The 21,987-nt window shown below is 37.7% G+C and overlaps 1 protein-coding gene across 3 annotated transcripts; it reads right to left on the reverse strand.

Annotated features, from left to right (window-relative positions):
• Nucleotides 1-4,916: 4,916 nt before the first annotated feature.
• On the reverse strand, nt 4,917-21,986 carry THAP6 (THAP domain containing 6). Of its 3 annotated transcripts, none has more exons than XM_019467410.2 (5): nt 21,883-21,986; nt 20,907-21,009; nt 19,545-19,752; nt 13,878-14,003; nt 4,917-7,627 (listed from the first exon to the last, which is right to left on the reverse strand). In XM_019467410.2, exons 2-5 carry the CDS (start codon nt 20,984-20,986, stop codon nt 7,373-7,375), a joined length of 669 nt encoding a protein of 222 aa, XP_019322955.1. In that variant the 5' UTR covers nt 20,987-21,009; nt 21,883-21,986; the 3' UTR covers nt 4,917-7,372. The 3 variants fall into 3 exon arrangements, with proteins under 3 accessions (XP_019322955.1, XP_019322964.1, XP_019322974.1); XM_019467419.2 differs by lacking the exon at nt 21,883-21,986 and adding an exon at nt 21,527-21,789; XM_019467429.2 differs by lacking the exon at nt 20,907-21,009 and having other exon boundaries at nt 21,883-21,963.
• Between the last annotated feature and the right edge of the window lies 1 nt (nt 21,987).

Below are 21,987 nucleotides of genomic sequence, written 5' to 3' on the forward strand. Positions count from 1 at the left end.
AGAGATATTAACCAACCATAGATGCAGACGCAGAGTAGAAAAGTTTCTCTGTTGTAGTAGTTGGGTAAGGCACTGGCAGAGATCAGGACCAATGTATTAAACATCCTATGCATTCTTCCTGAGAGTTGAGAGAAACCAGGGGACTAGACAGACTCCTGAGCAGGTGAAATGCTGCTTGAATGTCTTGCCGACGTGTGTGATGAGGTGACTTCACCCTGAGTGCTCCGCTGCCTTGTTTATGCTTGGCTGTAGCATCAGACATATCCAGATTGTGGTGATGAGTAACTCTGGGCTTTCCCCAGCTTCAGACACAGGATGAGTTCACATTTTATGGTTCAGCCTCTCAATACCCCAGTTGGAGCTTGTGAACAGAATGATTGAAGCCTAGCCTGCAGGTGCTGTGAATGTTCGACAGTAATTCAACATTCAGTGAATCGGAATCTCTGGGCTTGGTGTTATAGGTCAGGGTTGACAATATGTATCTTTGTATAGTGATGAGAATATGTATCATACCAGCTGTGAGAGCTTGGGCAAGGTATCTAAGTTTTCTGTTTAATTTCCTCACCTGTAAAGTGAGAATAGGGGCACCTGGGTGCCTCATTCGGCTGAGCAACTGACTCTTGATCTCAACTTAGGTCATGATCCCAGGGTTGTGGATCGAGGCCTGGGTTGGGCTCCAGGCTGAGCGTGGAGCCTGCTTGAGATTCTCTCTCTCTCTCTCTCTCTCTCTCTCTCTCTCTCTCTCTCTCTCTCTCTCCCCCCTCTCTCCCCCGCTTCTCTCTCTCTCCCTAAAATAAAATAAAAGTAAATAAAATAAAATGAAAATAATAGTCCCTACCTCATAGGCTTGTTGTAAGGTTAAATAAGTTAATGACTTTTAAGCACTTTGAAAAGAAATTGGCACCTTATGTTAGCTATCATTATTACTGCAAAATAACAATTTTCTGCCTCGGACAAACATTTCCTCTAGAACCTGGAGATCTGAAACAAGACAAAGAAAAGGCAAAAATACGAGGATTTATGAAAATTGTGAAAAGCTCTGTGAGAGTGTGCAATACTTCTCAGATATCGGACTCTGAAGTCTTGTGTTTTAGTTTTCTGAGATACCGAGTCTGTTGGAAAGCTTGTCTGGAAGTATCTTACAGGGGATGAAGGCATTGTATGTTTGTTTTAGGGTTCTGCTAGGGACCAGTCATAGGCAGGCTAACTAAAATCTTGTAACCACACCTACCCAGACAGTGGTTTCCGTAAATCTCAGTAGTTAAGCTGGTAGGGGTTCGAGAGAGTTCTTTGAAATGCTCAGGTAGCACGGGAAGTGGTAGTAATTCAAGACTTGGGTTCAACTTTAGCCAATGTCTCCAGGAGACGATGAGGGTTGGTAACAACCAACCCCTAGGTTTTCAGAGAGGAAATGGTGTTGATTTCCATTTGTAGAATGCTGTTGTTATAATTCTCTTTCCCTTCCTTTTTCCCCTCCTCTTCCTCCTTTCTCTCTGTGTTTCACAGGAAGTCTATATTCCCCTCTCCAGAAGTAACCACTTTTAACAGTGTGCCATATATCTTTTGATTTCTTTTTCTGTATGTTTACACACACTTAGAAACTGTTTTGTAGGAGGGTCTCCGAAATTTGTACGTAAGTGGGATAATATTTTGAGTTGCCATTTATTTCTTTTCACTTAAAGTGAGCCTTTTCTTTCCATGCCAATACATGGAAATAGATGGACCTATCTCTTTCTTTTCAATCGTTGCTTCTTATTGCATTATGTAGGTACACCCTAGTTTGTCACCACTTGATGGAATTTTATTTCCTTTCCATTTTTTCGCCCTTGAAAAATTCTCATAGCCCTCTTTGGGCACACGCAGAACCTCTTTGTCATGTAAGGCACGTTTAAAAATAACTTGCTGAAACTGTTTTGAGATTTATATTACAGAATACATTTTCATTTCCCTCGAATGTTTCCCAGTCCTTATGGGGCCTTGGTGAGTGTGAACCTTTGGGTAGCCCTATTTTATTGTTGGTTAAAACCATTTCCCATCTTTTCAACAAAATATGGCCAAATAATGGTGATGGCCACAGAAAGGTGAAAGGTGTATCTCAATAAGCACTCTACTCTTAAGACCCATCTACGAGTGGCATCGTGAGAATGGCAGCCAAAACCTTTTTTGAAATCCTAAGGATTTCAGGTAATTTCCTTCGGGTGTGTAGCCTGGCAACACTTTGTACCATTAGAAAATCGACCTCTTTCAGAAGCACCAGTACCATTCAATTTAATTGGTCTGTTGAGTGCGCTTTGCTGGCAAGTCTATAGCTGAATGCCCGTCTCCACAAGGTGCTCGTCATCCGTATTTGTGGTTGGCATCCTGCACAGCCTGTATACTTCACTATCTTTGTTTAATGAGACACTTCTATTTTAAAAAGCATGAGGCCAGATCCGCTGAGTCAGATGTGATATTATCTTTCAAGTGCACAAGCTCTACCACAAGGATTTGGGAAATTTATTACATGACACAAATGTGTCAGGAGCTCCCTTGCTGCCAACGACCACAAAGGAGCTAAGATTAGTTCAAAGACTGTTTAGTGACTTGATATCTGAGACAGTGTTACTCAAAGTCGTGAGCCTGTGAACTCTTTTTTTTTTTACTAGTCCAGAATGAGATACGGCAACGTTCTGGTTGTTCCAGAACGTCAACCATTAAAACGGTTCCATTCACAGAAAAAAGTCTTGCCGTGAAAAAAACGCCATGAAAAAATTTTAGTTTTCAAACGTATAATGGATTCTACATTCCACAATTATTTACGTAATATTTTACCTTTTTATTAAAACTACAGTGTGCTTCGTGGCATAGTTGATTTGCATTCCTTGCAAACTCCTTAGTCTGTCCGCTGGTCTGTGAACCACATTTTAAGTAGCACTAGGATGCTTTATGAAGTTGAACGAACAAATGAATAAATGAAGCATATCTAATCTGGATTAAATGGCTTTTCAGGGTTGAGGTGGGAGGATGGAGAGAAGGATGAATTGTTTTCTCTCTCAGTGGGGCAGTGTTCTTTAACTGCTTTTGAGCTCTCACAGAGAGGGAAGTTATTTAAGGCACACCATTGCCTGTACCACTACCCTTCCCCACTAAATGCATTTTCCTCTCTTGTTTTTGCCCTCCTTCCTGTTCTTCTCTCCTTTTTCCATGCTTCTGGCATGGAATTTAAAGAAAGAAAATATATACGGAAAGCTCATTGTTTTATGTTTCACACACAATGGAATACAACTCTCACCACAACTGGGTTAGGAAAGCATTACTGTCTACTTTGTAAATGCTCAGAGAAATTCAGGAACTTGGTCCGGGTCCTACATGTGATAAAGTGGCCGGCTTGGGCCTTGACTCTAGGTCTGTTTGGTTCTCTCCCAGGGGGGGTTGGTCTGCTACTCTCATACCCGAGGGGGTGCTAAGAGAAATCCAGATCCTGGGACAGGACTTGGAAAGTGCCCACACTGACACATGCAAGTTCCATTTTGGAACTTTAAGATTCCATTACTCTCCCAGTCTCGGCACCTTCTTTAATTGCCTAAGTTCTGCTACGTCGTCGCCCACTTCTCCAGATTTGTTACTTTGTGTCCCTGTAGGTTGTGGATGCCTTCATCTCATTTTTGCATCCCTCACAAGAGGGTATGGGGCTTTAAAAGCAGGACACGTGATGGATGGGTTGTTACACTGAATGTTAGTCTGTAAACTTCTTCATGTGCCTAAGATAAATATTAGATGAATGAGACCGAGTGAGACTCAGGCACTTAAGCTTTAAGGTGTGATATGAATCTGAGCATGCGTGTAATCCTATAACGCAGTGCGGAGAAAGGCATCGGGCAGCCCATTCTCCTGAGATGCACTCCTTGCTGCCTGTTACTACTCTGTAACCTCCTTGAGGACAGGAACGGAGTCTGTTTCCCCAGTGCCTGGCACATGCCCTGGCATACAGTTCCTGGTACTTGAAAAACGTGTAGAATTAATGAATGTGCTCAGCACTTGTTCTTAAACCGCTGTTCCTGGTGCTGTTAACTCCCACACGGTTCTTAGATCACAAAGTGCATCTTCTTCTGCTCTTGGATTTCCTGGTCCTGATCCAATATTTTTTTTCTTCCTTTTTTATCCCGGCCAGCTCCTGCTTTGCATCAGGCCCCAGTCTATGACCAGATGCACAGCAGAGAGGACAGTGAGAGATGAGACAATTGTTAGAAGCACGGAGAAGTGAGGTATGAGGAAGCGATATGAAAGGAAGACCATGTGGCCCAAGGAGAAGGCAGTCACTGGTGCAGACAGCTCACGCCCCATCCAGCTTGCCTCCAGCAGACCCACTGACTATCATGGCCTTCCCATTGATCCAAATGGAGGAGCCAATTATACCTTTGAGCTTCCCTCTAGAAGCACTGAATTTGACAATGTGTATGACAGATCAGTAAAATTTGGGGGGAGGAGTATCCAGCGAGCACGGGCATGCTAGGACATCCCCTCTGAAGTAAAAGACAAATTATTACGGCTTGCATCTCCCACTGTGAGGAAGGAAGCACAATGCCTAACAGGCCGTTTTGGATTTCGAAGGGAGCACATTTCACACCTAAAAATACTGCTCTCAGCTGTTATACTTGGTGACATGAAAAGCTGCCCGTTTTGAGTGAGGCACAAGCAGGAAAGGGCTCTATGGAACATCCACATTGTGCTAAAAGCAGGCCTGTCACTTGGATCACTTAACCTAGCAGACTCTATGATTTTGGAGTTATTGTGGAGGGAAAACAATGCAGGAGAGATTAAAGCAAAACCACAGTATGTATATATATATATATATATATATATATATATATATATATACTCTTCATTTTTCTCTGCTCATTTTATTGGATAACTGTATAAAAACCACATACAGCACATTACTGGAGAAAATATTTTATTTTTCAAATGTATAATGTATTCTACACTCAATTATGTCTGTAATATTTTACCTTTTTATTAAAACTACATATTTTAATACATTTCATCTTTTCTCAAAGGCTGTGGTATAATTGTGATTATCTTTAGCAACCAAAGTCTATTTCCAGAGATTTAAACTTGATATGGAGAAAAATGCCACGTTAAGTCCTTTGTACCTTATTTGGCGCTGAGGTTGAACTGGGGTATTGGTTTGTTCCAGGATCCAGAGGCTACTCCAAACTTTAAAGCAAAGCGAAACCCTTAGGCTGGTCTCAGCTGCTTGAGGAACCTCTGGATGGGGTCACTGGTTTGCTCTGCACAGGACAGTTTCTCACTGAGCTAGGCTGGAATATCTGGAAGAGAGGACTGAGGTATTTGCTGCATCCAGGCATTTGTTCTGGGTGGCAGGTGGGGAGAACCCTATTTCTTATGTCAGATTTCTGTTGGTAATCCTTTCTCTGTAAGAATAAAGAGCAAATGGGTAGCTCCGGGTGCTTGATGATACCAAGATTTTGCTCTCAGTTACTTATCTCTCAGTGATACTAAGACCAATGGCAAAGAAGACAAGGGCTGAGTTCACGGTGAGCAAAAGTGACCGTGACAACCGTGATTGTGGCACAGATTGGGATTGGATTCTTGGAAAGGTCTCCCAGGCTTGAATTCTTCTAAGCAGCCGGTAGAGAGCTTGAATGTAGACATACTGTGTTTGGATCTATCCTACTTTTCTCTATTGTCCACTGACTTTAATTTTTATACTCGGAAATAGTTTCCATCTCTATCATAGTACCTCCATAAAATCTAAGATTGTACCCAAACTTTCCATTAGAATGTCCATTATGAATTCAAAATTAAATAACTAAAATAAATAACGGGTAGCTAATGAGATTTTTTTTTTAGGAAGTAAAAAGATATGACCTCAGTGTTTCTTCTTAGCATAATGCTGACCTCTCAAATGTGGGAAGATTCCAATTCAGAGGAAGGTTTGGAAAGCTACATAAAAATACACATCAACACATAGAATATTCTTGAATACAAAGGAAATTCAAGTGACCATATCCTTGCGGACAATATAACACAAATAAAATTTCCATGAACATTTTAGCACAAACTGCGATTCATTTCTAGTTAACACATGGAAAGAAGCGATACTCAAATTCTAACTACTAGAGCATACACATCTGAATGTGGTTTGAATATGTACACGTGCTTCAAAGTAGAGTTTGGTTTTGAGCTAGCAATTTTTATTCTAATTCACAATTTATGACTCTAAATTTCAGTTGTTTTTAATACGAAATTAGGAAAAAAGCTAAATTTCTGACACTTGGATCAGAAAATAGCTAAGAGTCATTCTTGTGTATATTCAGTAAGAAGCTATTCTAAAGCTGCTGCTTTACTTAGCTATTTCTTTAAATAAAAGCCTTTGGGCAGTAATCTACTCTCCTAATTACAGGAAAATATTCTAACCCTTTCTCCAATTCCTATTACAACTGGAAGAGTCACAATTTTGTAATGATTTCACCAACATTTTGTATTTTAGAAATGCGGCAACATTACTTTCTGTAAAATACAAAGCAACTTTAAACATACTCGGCTAGTACTAGCATTTAGGTTTTGAAAGGATTCCTTTATAATGAAACAAAATGTTCAGAACAACTGTCAGCAACCAACCATTTAAAAATCAGATTTATGACCCCCCCCTTTTTTTTTGGTTTGCTTTTTCAACCTCTGCTGGTTTATATGAAAGTGCTCCTAGCCAAGAAGACGGAGGAGGAATGATGTACCGTACTGAAAACTGCGACCTCATCAGAGGTCTTCTCAACTTGGCTCTGAACAACTTTAAAAGCCAACAGATCTGTACCATATGCTATTCTCAGGGTCAGTACTATGGGATGCCGTGTAATCTTTTGTTATTATTGATAACAAAAGCACCCTGGATTGGATCCAAGGTGGACATGTGTTATAAATGAATTCTGCTTTATAGTAAAGTACATTTAAAGTATAATTCATTATACTTACCATAAAGTACACACAAGTAAAGGTACTCCTTTGAGCCAAAAATCTGATGCTGTCGAAGCAGTGTCCAATTCCTACTACCATTGTTGAATGAGACTAATTTGACCTCATTTCCTAAGTCCTGTGGAATTTTTTTAAGCTTTTAACATCTTACAATACTGAACTGGCACTAGTTTAGGTCTATAAAAACATAATTGTCACATATCACACAAAAACATGATAACTAGCACAAATTTCTGCAAATCTTTAAAACAAAGTCTTTGAATAACAACTAAATGTATAATGCTACAGAAGACCCAAAGAAGCACTCTAAATGATGGATATTTAATGATGGTAAACAAGAATTATTTTCTAAAAACCTGTACCAATGTTAATTTTAGGTAGAATATAACATGGAATTATTTCATGAAATATAGTCTCTTTCTATGCTCTCCTGACAACACTCCCAACAGAAAGCTTCCAGTCTATTTGCTGTTTCTTGGCTGATGAGACATTCATCTTTTAATTCCCTGATTGTCTTCCTCAATGATTTTTGGAAACGTTTTTCTCGGTCTAAAACATTCCGCAGACTTTTCTTGGTATCCTCTAGCTCGCTGATCACATGATCTAATTTATGCTTAAGTTTCTTTGGACTGTCCATTACACTGTAGCTATGTTCCTAAAAACATAAACACCAAGTTATTAAACTGGAGAGACAAGTAGTTAGATAAAAGTTTTTAGCTAGGCCTCAGCTGTTTCTTACGATGCTTAGGTATCTTTAAGTTGGTGATACTTAGAGGTTTAAACAACACAGGAAGAGGATGGGGGTGGAAGCAGTATTTTGGGTGCCCAGAGACTTCCCCCTTTATCTAAGGCTAGGAATAACATGAGGGGTACAATATCTATTGATGGGAAGCACTGCTTATTGGGGTAAGTATTTGCTATGAACATGACACTTGTAATGACTATCCAGCTTTTGTTCCCTAGGCGTGGCGCTGCTAAGTTTAAGTTTTACCTACCCAAAAATCTTATGTTGTTAAACTTACTTTTAACAATTTTATTTTATTTTGATAAATATCTCATTTTAAAGGTGATGACAAAAAAGGCGCACTGGAGCAGGTCCTCAGGTTGAGTGTTTTTATTTAGCGAGGACCTTGGTTTTGGGTTTTTAGAGACAGAATTTAAGCTCTTTCAATATTTATTATGGTTATGCTTAAGTTTGTTGGGTATACTTTTTTTTCAATTGAAAATAGGGAAAGTAACACTAACAGATCTTAAAAAGGCACTATAAAATAATTTTGAAAAGCTGTTACTCACTATTAAAATTAGTAAAGAGAACTTTTGCTTCTAGCCAGTATGACAGAGACTGAATTGATTCCTATCTAAAAAAACCGACATAGGGCCAAAAGACATAAAAAACGTTATGAAGATAACAGAGATCAGGCAGGGAAGGCAGCAATCCTGGAGACATGCAAACTAAGAGGTGAACCCTATGACCGACTGCCCCAGCTTACTGTCTTGGGAGAGTGTGTATGCCTCAGTGCATGGAGGGGAAACCCAGGCAGAGCTTAGTAGATTGAGAAGATTGTGTGAAGCATCCAGGAAGACCAAGAGAGAACTCTGAAGATCCTTAGAGGCTCCCCTTCTAGTATTCAGTGCACACAGGCAGGAAACTGCTCAAGGCTGAAGAAAGAATGACCAGAGAAAACCAGGAGTGCCCTGTGCTCAGATGGCATAGCCACTTTTCCCACCCCTTCCAAATCAGAAAATTTCAAGATTCATGGGGCATTGAGGAGAGCATACAAAAGGGTCTTGCTCCAGCAGTGGAGAACAAATAGCCCTAAACTGAACATTCTCCTAGTCCTGCCTAATAAAACCTGAAATGATCAAACTGTTTCCAAATAATTCTGTGGTACCCCAGAATAAAGCTCAAAAATACAAGACACAGAAATATCTAGCATCCAGCAAAGTAAAATTCACAATGTGTGGCACACAACATCTACCATACTTTGCATCTAGTATGCAAAGAAGTAGGACAACATGAACCATAAACCAGTCAATGGAAAATAATCAAGAATTTATACAAAAGATGGAATTACCAGATAAAAGAATTAAGATTATTAAAATAATATTCTATATGTTCAAGAAGTTAGGGAGAGAACTAAAGATATAAAAAAGAATCAAACAGAACACCTAGAGGTAAAATTTACAACGTGTTGAGGTGAAAAATACATTGGGGGGAATAGCATATTAGTGAAAGTGAAGATACAGCAATATGAACCATCCAGAACAGACTACAGAGAGAAAAGGGAGTATTGAAAAACAAACCCAGAAAAAAACAAAAAATTAGCAGAGCATCAGTGAGTGGTAGCATGACTCAGCTAGCCTAATATACATGTAATCAGGATCCGTGAAGCAATGGAAAGAAAAGTTGAGGTAGAATGAAATATCTGAAGACTCCATGAGTCTTCAAAATCTTTCCAAATTTGATGAAAACTATAAACCCACTGATAAAGAAGCTCAAAAATCCCAAGCATGAGAAATATGAAAACTGAACTATATATATCATAATTGAATTATTCAAACCACTGGGAAAGAAAAATTCTTAAAAGCCAAAAAAAAAAAAAAAAAAAAAAGACATGTTAGAGGATACAGAATGTATAGAGGATATAGATGACAGATTTTTCATTAGAAACGCAGCCTATGAGAATACAGTGGAACAACATCTCTGAAGAACTAAAAACAAATAAAAAAATCTCCAAAACTATCAATCTAGGATTTGATACCCAATGAAAAAATCTTTCAAACACAAAGACTAAATAATGACTTCTTTCAGAAATATAAAAGCTGAAAGAATTCATCCCCAGCAAAGCTGCTTTATAAGAAATGTTAAAATGCTTCAGACAGAATGATGCCAGATGGAAATATGGACTTATGCAAAGGAATGAAAAACCCTGGCAATGGCCACTACACAGGTAATGTATACAGATTTTTTCTTATTATTTATATCTCTTTAAAAGATAATTTATTGTTAAAAAATAGATAATTTATTGTTAAAAAACAAAGAACAAATGGAACACGTAGGAAACCAAACAGGATCAATACACTAAGTGTAAATGGTCTAAATAACCCATTTAAAAGGCTGAAATGACCAGATAAGATTAAAAAATCAAGACCCAACAGTATAAGCTCCCTAAAAAAAACATGTACTTCAAAAAGTCCCAAATAGGTTTAAAGTAAAAGAGTAGAAAAAGATACAGATCTTCCTCCACTTATGATGGGTCTCACAAGACCTATTTTATAATAAAGTATTGAATATCTCATGTCATTTATTGAATACTGTATTGGAAGTGAAAAATACAATGGTTGTATGGGCATAGAATGGTTGCAAGTGTGTTGGTTGTTCACCCTTGTGACTGCATGGCTGACTGGGAGCTGTGGCTTGCTGCTACTGTCCAGCATCACAAAAGAGTATAGTACTCCATATCGCTGGCCCAGGAAAAGACGAAAATTAGAAACTTAAAATATGGCTTCTACTGAATGCCTTATTCATTTTGCACTATTGGAAAGCTGAAAAATCATGATTTGAATCATCATAAGTTGGGGGCCATCTGTACACCCATATAACACTAAAGAAAAAGGAAACTAGAGTGGGTATACTGCTATCAGAAAAATAGATTTCAGACTAAAGAACATTACCAGGGAAGGTCATTTCCTAATAATAAAGGGGTTAAATTAACAAGACAAAACAATCCTAGATATTAGCACTCAATCACAGTGCTGCAAAGTGTAATGAGTAAAAACTGACAACTTCAAGGAGAATTAGACAAATACATAGTTACACCAGAAAATTAAACTCCTCTCTCAATAACAGACAGAACAAGTAGACAGAAATTTAGTAAGGATAAAATCTTGAACAACAGTCTTGATATTTCTAAAACATTCTAGGTAACATCAGCAGAATGCACATTCTTTGCAAATGCACACAGAACATTTGGCAAGACAGGCTATATTAGAGACTATAAATCTCAATAAATTTAAAAACATCTCAAGCAATTTCAAGCCATACAATGTATATTCTCTGACTACCACAGAATTAAATTAGACACATTAATAGAAAGACATCTGGAAAATTCCCCAGTATTTGGAAACTACATGGCGTACACACACTTCTAAATAACTCATGGGTCAAAGAACAAATAACAATGGAATTTGAAAGTTTTCTGAACTAAATGAAAATGAAAACATTTATGGAGTGTTGCTAAAGCAATACCTAGGGAGAAATTAATACCACTAAATGCCTACATTATAAAGGAATGTCTCAAGTCAATGACCTTAGCTTTCATTTTAAGAAACTAGAAAAAGAGCAAATTTTACTGGAATAAAAAGAAAAAGCAAATAGTAAAGATGAATGGAATCACTGAGGTAGAAAACAAAAACAAAAAAAGTGAGAAAATCAATGGAAGCTAGTTAACAAGATCAATAAAATTGACAAATCTCTAGGTAGACTGATCAGCAATAAAAAAGAACAGAAACAAATTGCCAATATCAGAAATGGGAGAGATGATATCACTACAAATTCTACATATATTAAAAAGGACAGTAAGCCAATATTATGAACAATTTTAAGCTGTTAAACTTGACAACTGAGATAAAATGGGACAAATCCCTTGGAAGATACAAGCTACCAAAAAAAAACCTTACCTACAAAATCACACACCCTGATAGTTTAACTGGAGTATTCTACCAAATACTTATGGAAGAAATAACATCAAATCTATACAAACTCTTTCAGAAAATCAAAAAAGGAGGCAATATTTTCCAACTTTTTCATTAAGGTCAGCATTATTCTGATTCTAAACCAGACAAAAATATTACAAGGAAAGAAAACTACAGGTCAATAGCCCTACTGAACATACAAGAAAAGATTCTACACAAAATTTTAATAAATCCAATTCAACAATATATAAGAGGATAACACACCATGAAGAAGTTGAGTTTATTCTGAGGTTGGTTTAATATTCAAACATCAATTGATATAACTAATCATTTTTCCCAAACTAAAAAAGAAAAACCATAGAAAACCTCAATAGACACAGAAAAAGTGTTTGACAAAACTAACATTCATTTCTGATAAAAAACTTTCAGCAAACTAGGAACAGAAAGGCACTTCCTCAACCTGATAAAAGCATTTATGAAAAACCTACAGTTAACATCATATTCAGTGGTGAAAGACTGAATGTCTTCTTCCTGAAATCAGGAGCAAAGCATGGAGATCAGCTCTCAGTGTTCTCTATTCAGCAAAGCCCTGGAGGTTCAAAGCAGTCCAATAAATATTGCAGGAAAGAAATGAGGCATCCATATTAGAAAGGAAAAATTAAAACTATCTTTAATGACAGACAACATGATTATGTAGAAAATATAACAGCCTTTACAAAAAAGCATAATTAATATATGAGTTTACAAGTTTGCCAAGTACAAAATCAGCATACAAAAATCAACTTCCATATACTATCAGTAAGCCAAACAAAACAACACCATTTGTAATAGCATCCAAACACATATAATACTTAGGGATAAATCTGACAAAATGAAAGACCTATACACTGAAAACTACAAAACATTGTTGAGAGAAGTTAAAGACCTGAATAAATGCAGAGATATAATGAGTTCACAGGTTCAAAGACTTAAAACAGTTTCATTAAGATGTCAATTCTTCTCAAATGAATCTGTACATACAACACAACCCAGCTAAAATTCCAGTAGGCATTTTTGCAGAAATTGTTACAAAATGATTCTAGGGGCACCTGGGTGGCTCAGTCAGTTAAGCGGCTGACTGATTTTGATCATGACTGGTCATGATCTTGCAGTTCATGAGTTCAAGCCCTGTGTCGGGCTCTGTGCTGAAAGCTCAGAGCCTGGAGCCTGCTTCGGATTCTGTGTCTGCCTCTCTCTCTCTGCCCCTCCCCTGCTTGCACTCTGTCTTTCTCAAAAATAAATAAACATTAAAAAAAGAAAAGATTCTAAAAATTCATATGAAAATGCAAAAGATCTAGAATATTCAAAACAACTTTGAAAATTAACAAAGTTGGAAGACAAACACTGCCCTATTTCAAGTATTACTATGAAGCGATGGTAATCAAGAAAGTAAAACAGACCTGGATTCTAGGTGTGGCTCTAATATGAGTATGCAATGAGATGAATAAATAATGCAAGCTTGAAAACTCTGTATGTATGACTGTTCTTTAAGAAAACCTAAAGATGTGACTATATTTTTTATTAGATGTTTCCATGTAGAAAATATAGTACTCAAAGGGATTATTGCATTTTCTTGGTAAAAAATAGCTCTATGAAAGCACTCTTTGAACTAAATACGCAACCAAAGGATTAACTACCTGTATATTAGTATCCCATATATAAAAATTATAATGGCCCTGGAAAACACTATTTTTGGGCATTTTATATATTTCTATAACATATATATACACAAATACATATACACATATATACATGTACGTACATATAATTATGTATACATAATATATAACATAATATATAATCTATGTAATTATGTATATATAATATATAACATAATACATATATAATATATATATAACATATATATATTAATGTCAGGGCACCTGGGTGGCATAGTTAGTTAAGCTTAGGTCATGATCTCATGGTTTGTGGGGCTGAGCCCCACTTCTAGCTCCACACTGACAGCATGGCATCTGCTTGGGATTCTCTCCCTCCCTCTCTCTGCCCCTCCCCTGTTCATGCACGTGTACGTGCCCACTTGGGTAGGCTCTCTCTCAAAATAAGTAAACTTAAAAAAACCCTCAAACGCCTAAACCTCTAGTTTAATCCTAATTGAGAAGACGTATTACCTTAAAAATATCAACATTAGTTCAGTAAGTAATTTTACTTACAAAAGTGAACTGAGATTGGAATTCTTCAGTACATGAGGAAGCACCAACAAGCTGGTGATTGTGGTTTGTGACTGGAAGGGTTTTGAGGGTGAAGTTTTTTCTAGAATGAAGTTTTTCTTTTTTCCCCTGTTAAGAAGAGTTAATAAAAATCATTGTAGATACTTCTGTCCTTTCTTACATTTTTATTCCTTCTATACTTTGTGTAGTGGAATTAATATTTCTTTTCATGAAATTGCTTTAAAAACTCGGTAAATTTTAAATTTCTCTGAGATTAAAGGAACTTCCTGAAAATAACTCTGACGTTCATCTAGAAACACAAATTTTCCTAAAAAAAAAAAGAGAGTGGTATTGAGAAAGAATACGTTCTACCACTTGTTAAAGATATATTTCCCAATAACAACAGTTAAAATAGTGTGCTACTCTCCTAAGATGAGACAGAAAAATCTGTAAATAGATCAAGTGTATAAAAGGTGTTAGGATAAAAAATGGCATTCTAAATAAGTGGAAAAAGGCTATAAATCAGGTAAAAATGAATTAATAAAAATAGTTACATCCTTTATATATAATAAATCATGATGAAAGTTTAGTACTGAAAATTTATGTACAAATGAAAACCCTTAGGAACTAGAAAAAATCAGGGAATATTTATATAATCTTAAGGTGGGGAAGGCTAAAGTCAGACAATTCAATAAAAAATATACAACATACTATTTAAAAAAGAAGTCTGAACTTCAAACAAAACAAAAAATACCAAACCAATGTGATAATTAAACTAAAGACAAATGACAAAAAGTAACTATAACACATGGGGCACCTGGGTGGCTCAGTCGGTTAAGTGTCTGACCAGCTCAGGTCATGATCTTGTGGTTCGTGAGTTCAAGCCCTGCATCAGGCTCTGTGCTAATGGTTCAGAGCCCGGAGCCTGCTTTGGATTTGTGTCTCCCTCTCTCTGCCCCTCCCCTGCTCACACACACTTTCTCTCTCAAAAACAAACATTAAAAAATAAATAAAATTATAAAAAAAAAGTAACTGCAACACAGATGGCAGTTAAATGATTCGTATCTTCAATGTACAGTGTTTTTACATGTAGTTTAAAAAAGATGAGGGGCGCCTGGGTGGCTCGGTCGGTTAAGCGTCCGACTTCGGCTCAGGTCATGATCTCACGGTCCGTGGGTTCGAGCCCTGCGTCGGGCTATGAGCTGACAGCTCAGAGCCTGGAGCCTGTTTCAGATTCTGTGTCTCCCTCTCTCTGTGACCCTCCCCCGTTCATGCTCTGTCTCTCTCTGTCTCAAAAATAAATAAACGTTAAAAAAATTAAAAAAAAAAAAAAAGATGAAAATAGCAGAGGACCCAAATAAGTAACTCACAAAAAATACAAACGTCTAATAAACATATGGAAAAATGTGGAGACTCACCAATATTCAAAAATAAAACAATGAAATACCACTTTTGCCTATCAATTTTAACAAAGGTTTAAAAACACAACTTACACTGAGGATTAGGGTGGATGGACACTTTCATGCATAGCTACTGGGAAGAAGATTGGTACAAGCTTTCTGGTGGGGCTTTGGGGATCTGATTCAAAAGCAAAGGCTTTAAAAACGTGTATAATCTTTGATCTAACAATTTTATTTCCAGGAATTTGGTTTGAGGAAATAAGGATAAGTACAAAGATTTGGCTAGAATTATGTTCATCACAGTGTTAATTTAAAATAGTAAAAGATGATAACCTATATACAATAGTGATTGGGTTACATAAACCACTGTTCGTACATAAAATCAATTGCTACATGGTCACTAAAATGTTCCATAAAACCAATACCACCAGGTACTGACAAGGATATAGAACCAGAGGAACACTTACATGCAGATGGTGAGACTACAAATTGGCAAAACCACTTTGGAAAAACTACAGCAGTATCAGCTCAAGCTGAACACACACATCCCTAGGACCCAGTAGTTCCACTTTTAAGAGAACTGTACATATACTCTGCAGAAATGTGAACCTAAGTGCACCAAAAGACATGGACAAAAACATTCATAGTTGCACCATTCATAATAGCTCCAAAGTGAAAACAACCTAAATGTTTGTCAACAGTAGAATGGTGAAAGTTTATTTAAACAATAGAATACTATATTGCAGAGAAAATGAATGGACTATTATCACATACTACAACATGGATGAATCACACAAACAAAATGCTGAGCTAAACAAGTTCAGAGTACATACTGTCTGAGTTCATTTATATAACTGATGGTGACAGAAGTCAGGATAGTAGTTACCTTTGGGGCTGTAGTGACTGCCAAAGAGTATGAAGAGGTTTCTGGGTGCTGATACTATTTTATATCTTGGTATGAAGAGAGTTACATGAGTATATTCACTTTATGACAACTTATTGCTCAGTACGCTTACGATGTGTGCGCTTTTCCATATAGATACTATATTTCAGTAAATTTAGTTTATTTATTTTTTTTAATTTTTTTTATTTTTAACGTTTATTTATTTTTGAGACAGAGAGAGACAGACCATGAATGGGGGAGGGTCAGAGAGAGAGGGAGACACAGAATCAGAAGCAGGCTCCAGGCTCTGAGCTGTCAGCACAGAGCCCGACGTGGGGCTCGAACTCACGGACCGTGAGATCATGACCTGAGCCGAAATCGGACGCTTAACCAACCAAGCCACCCAGGTGCCCCACAGTAAATTTAGTTTAAAAAATTTATGTTCTACACAGGTTTCTCTTAAAAATATGATCCATAGATCTGCAAGACAATTGTGTGGGGTGCCTGTTAAAAAATGCAGCCTTCTTAGGGGCTCCTGGATGGCTCAGTTGTTTAAGCATCCAACTCTTGATTTTGGCTCAGTGTATGATCATGTGGTTAGTGAGTTCGAGCCCCGCATTGGGTACCACACTGACAATGTGGAACCTGCTTGGGATTCTCTTGTCTCTCTCTCTCCCTCTCTGCCGTTTCCCCGCTTGTGCTTTCTCTGTGTCTCAAAATAAACTTAAAAAAAAAGTGCAGGTTTCTGGACTCCAGCACAAACTCAGTGAGTCAAATTCTCTGGGCCACCTGATTCTCCATTTTAAACAAGCTCCCTGGATAATTCTTACATAGGCTAAAGTTTGAGAGCCATTGTTGTGGAAAAATATTTAGCATCATGGAAAGTAGTAGTTAACAGTGGACTCTAGGAGCACCTGGGTGGCTTCAGTCAGTTAAGAGTCTGACTCTTGATTTTGGTTCAGGTTGTGATCTTCTCCTAGTCGTGGGATTGAGCCCTACATCGGGCTCTGTGCTGGGCATGGCACCTACTTAAGATTCTCTCTCCCTCTGTCCCTCCCCTTGCTCATGCACTCTCTCTCTAAAAAACAAAACAAAAACAAAAACAAAAAACAGTGGACTCTGAAGCCAAAATGCCTGGGCTCAAATCCAGCCTCTGCCATTGAACAGCTGTGTGACAATGAGGAAGATATTCCAGCTCTCTGGACCTAGGTGTCCTCAAGTAGTAAAATGAGAATAACAATAGTATTTTTTTCACGTGGGTGTTATGAGGATTAAATGAGTTTATATGCAAAGTGCCCAGAATAGTGCCTGGCACATAGTAAACACTATATAAATGTTGAGATGAAATGAATGGGGAGGGTGGAAGGGAATGAGATGGAAGCAAATTAAGAAAAGGATATACAGGTGATCCGTGAACAATGCAGGGTTAGGGACACCAACCTCCCTGCACAGTTGAAAATCTGTGTATAACTTTTGACTCTCCCAAAACTTAACTGCCAATAGCCTAATGTTTGTTGATTGGAAGCCTTACCGTTAACACAGTTGATTAACACATATTTTGTACATGTATTATATACCATATTCTTACAATAAACTAGAGAAAATATTATTAAAATCCTAAGGAAGAGAAAATACATTTAAAGTACTGTGCTGTATATTTATTAAAAAATATCTGTATATAAGTAGACCCATGCATTCAAATTCTGTTTTCAAGGATCAAATGTACAGTGTAATTATAATTTTGTAAGAATATATAAATATAGGTGAATATATATACAAACATATACAAATGACTGGAAAAATACACATTGAAGTGTTAAAAGTATTATCTCTGGATTATGTGATTATTGATAATTTTTATTTTCTTTTTGCTTGTGTCATCTAATTTCCTATAATGAAAAATTTCTTTTGTTATAGGATAGAGTTTTCGAAAGTTAGTAACTTATGGTTTGATTTTATTATGCCCACATTTCTTAAGGTTCTCAACATTAATGCTGGATGAGACCTTGCTATAAGGAAAGAAATCCTTTATAACCAATTGCACAAGATATTATAAATTTATTAACATGGGAGAGAGTGAGGCAGTCTCTACTTGCTCACTCAGGCACTGGAAAATGACCAAGACCATCTCGAAGCAGGTACACTTCCAGATTACATATCTTCCTTGTCTTATGATACGGTTATATAAATTGAGAATATTGTAAGTTGAAAAGGCATTTGATACACCCAACCAACTGAACATAATGGTTTAGACTACCCTACCTTAAACATACTCAGAACACTTACATTAGCCGATAGTTAGGCAAAGTCATTTAACGCAAAGCCTATTTTATAACGGAGTGTTGATATCTCATGTAATTTATTAAGTACTGTTCTGAAACCGAAAAACAGACTGGTTGTGTGGGTAGAGAATGATTGTCAGTGTATCAGTTGTTCACCCTCGTGACCATGTGGCTGCAGCTTACTCCCACTGCCCAGCATCACGGGAATATGGTATTGCATACTCCCATGCGTGCTGTATTACGTATCGCTAGCCTAGGAAAAGATGAAACTTAAAAATTCAAAGTATGGTTTCTATTGAATGTGTATTGCTTTTGCACTGTTGTAAAGTTGAAAAATCAGAAGTCAAAGGCCATCTGTATTTCCCTTGTTTCCAACTGTCAGGAAGGAGATATCTTTCAATGGAGGTTCATTACTATTGTTCTGGGAACTGAAAGGTTCTCCCTGAATTTTTTACACTGGAATCAGTTACTCTATGGTGTCTAGAAACACTTTGCCATATTTTAACTCAAGAGAGATACTGAGGGTGAGGCAGTCAACCCGTGGCACTAATATCACTGAGAAAAAAACACAAAATTCAACTAGACTTTATTTATACAATCTTTTTATTTTCTTTTTCTTACCTCTTCTCTCCTTTCATTCTCCCGTTCTCCTCTCTTTTGCTTTTCTTCCTTTTAGTTTTACCTAGGCTTTAAGCTTGAATGTATGTGGCTCTAAAAGTATACTTTGGTCCTATTACTTTGGCTCTATACTTTGGCTCTGCTCTTGACTTTTGCTCCAGTGTGAAGAGGACTGGCAACTTGGAACTTCAATTCAACCCTCTTATTTTCCTCCTTTTTTAGATATAAATCCTGAGTTATGTCAACTCCTAAAATCAGTCCCCTTCACCAAATATTTGTAATATGTCAATATTTCTGAGTGGCTACTGGTAAAATACTCCTACTACATATTATAAAACCTGAAGCAGTCACTTCCAAATTTAGAAACTCAAAAAATGGACTTCAAACGAATAAGCAAACAATCACAATGTTAGCCTGAATGGTGACGGTTCTTCAGCAGTACCATAAAAAATGAGTAACGATGCTAAGCAGTGTCTCGTAAACAAACCTGTAAGTGAGATGAGGGATCAAAGATAGAAGGTATGACTCCAGGTTTCAGTTTAATATTTGGAGCACTTCTGTCAAAATCTGTCTTCTTAAAGTGCCTTGAACACAACACGTCTCCTTTTTTAGGCTCCCAGATGCCTGCAGCATTCACATCAAGTCTTTTCATGGCTAATACCCATTTTCTTTTGACGTTTTCATCTGTGGGGAATCTAGAAAAAAAACATACAAACAGTATCCTAATATTAAGCACTGTCAATATATACTTGAACTAAGGTTGTGACTAAATTGGTTCACTGAGAAGTTTGTTACTACTCTTGGGAAATGGACTATTCAGGAAGCCATCATGAATCAAGCTTTCAGAACTTTCAGTTTTAATAGATTTTTCCACCAGTCACGCTGCAAACATATGGCCCTCATTTCAATTTTTCTCATATCATAAAGAAGAAAAGTTTCAAGGGATACTTCAACCTTACATTCAGATTCACAACTGGGGGGTTTTCCTTCATCTATCTACGATAATACCATTTGGGACTTTTCCTATGTGAAGCCATACCCAGAACTGATCCCAGATGAACAGAGTACCTCATACTTTCATTCTTCTGGCAGCATCAGAAAGTTGCTTTGTACAGCATTTAACACACAACAGGTCTATAAATGCTTAGTGAATGAAGGCAGACAACAGCTGCAGAGTTTGGGGTTCTAGAGAAAAGAACTGTTTTGAGAGATCTGGAAACCAATAACCATATCTTCTGTAATTTTCCAAGCTGATTCAAATCTTTTTTTTTTGGAATAAGGTGGGGTATACATACTCATTTTTTATTTCCTCATACCTAGCAAAGTACTTATCAGATCTTTCTCTAGCACATAGCACAGTGCCTGGCACAAAAGCAGCAAAATAAACTTCTAGCAAATGAATAATTATTAAAATTAAGATCATCTTGACTTACCTGTAATACTGTTAAAGAACCCTTGGTCTGAACTTGTAATTTACATTTTTTCTCTACAGCATAAGTTTGATCTATTTGTAAATAGAAAGGACAATATATTTGGGCAAAGATCCTTCCTTCAGATTGTAAACTCCATATAAACAAAACAATTTCTTTGAAGCTATGTTAAAACACAAAGTAACAATATTAACAAAAATGAGCTTGATATTTTTGTTTACTAGCCTTTGATACCTTGACAGGAATCTTAAACTTTTAAACTAAGTTATAAAAACGTAAATGTATCACTTCAAATTCACTTAAAAAGCTATTTATTGAAAAAAAGCTTTGGGAACTAAAGGTCAAAACTGAAAAATTAAGTATAACTGTCTTTGGCTTTTTTAATAGAAGTACTTGGCTTAACTATGGCAAAATCTTACACGTGAAACGTCAGTCCTTTTAACTTGGAATTTGGCAAACAGCGGGAAGCACATCCAATGGCCGAGCAACATTTCACCATGATTTTAGCAACTCATAACAGAACTGAAAGAAAATTAAAACGGTAAGAGTTAGCAATTTCAAAGCTAAGGAGAACATGTTTACTTTTCCCAGCGTGTTTTGGGTGACGTGAAATCATGCTAGAAAGCCAAAGGCAAATATTTTCTTCCAACACTAACAGCTCTAAAAATTTTCCAGGGGCTTGCCTCTTCAGAAGGCCAATCATTTTTTCACTGCGCACCCCGAAGCGTCTGACCCAGTCTTGCAGGCTTGTACATTTCCCTTCCGCCTTTTTACAGGCACCATGCCACAAGGGCTTTGCACACGAACTCCTACTCATCTTTTTAGCTCACGTGTTGCTTCCCCAGGGAAACCTTCCTTGGCACCCAGATTAATCCGATCCCCTCCAGCATTAACTCTCATAGAACACACACTTCTTCCTAGCACTTCTCAAAGCTGTAATCTTAATTTATGTCAGTGATTCATTCTGTGATCAATGTCTTTCTCCTTTGCCAGTCTGTGAGATCCAAGAGGGCATGGTGGGGAGTGTACTTTTTCTCACTTTTTGTCCCCATGCTTAGCTGGTGACTGGCATACAGGAAACGTCAACGCATATTTTGAAGGAATGAAGAGCGACTAAAAGCAGCAGCTGCAGAAGCAGAGCGCGCCCGTACCCGCTCTGAGCCCGGAGACCTGGCGGAGCTCCGCCCCTTTCTCGAGGCACCAGGCCGCTGCAACGGGAGAGGGAGGGGCCGCCCTGTCACAGGTGCGGATGCGGCCGGAGAGCGTCCCTTTCTCAGGGGCCACCCGGCGTCTCCGCGCCGCTGCGGTCCATCTCGCCCCGAACCACGCCCAGGGCTTGGGCGAGTAGCGATGGGGACTGGGGGGGTGGAAAGAAGAGGCAACCTAAGTTATTACCGTTAGCAGCGAAGTCAGCAACTGACGTCGACAGCAGAGATTGCGTTTTCCTTCACTTCCGCCCCGTCGCCCCGGGAACCGGAAATCCGGCTGCCCCGGGTCACG

This window comes from Panthera pardus, unplaced genomic scaffold (genome assembly GCF_024362965.1).
Source record: "Panthera pardus isolate Hobbes unplaced genomic scaffold, ASM2436296v1 HiC_scaffold_13, whole genome shotgun sequence".
NCBI classification, from domain to species: Eukaryota; Metazoa; Chordata; class Mammalia; order Carnivora; family Felidae; genus Panthera; species Panthera pardus.

Excerpts from the sequence above, each read along its gene's own strand:
- THAP6 (XM_019467410.2), bottom strand. The coding sequence starts at position 20,986 with ATGGTGAAATGTTGCTCGGCCATTGGATGTGCTTCCCGCTGTTTGCCA. Across the intron at positions 14,004-19,544 it reads ATCCCTCATCTCACTTACAG|GGGAAAAAAGAAAAACTTCA; the intron begins GTTTGTTTACGA and ends TCTTCTTAACAG. Across the intron at positions 7,628-13,877 it reads TCCAATCTCAGTTCACTTTT|GAACATAGCTACAGTGTAAT; the intron begins GTAAGTAAAATT and ends TTATGTTTTTAG.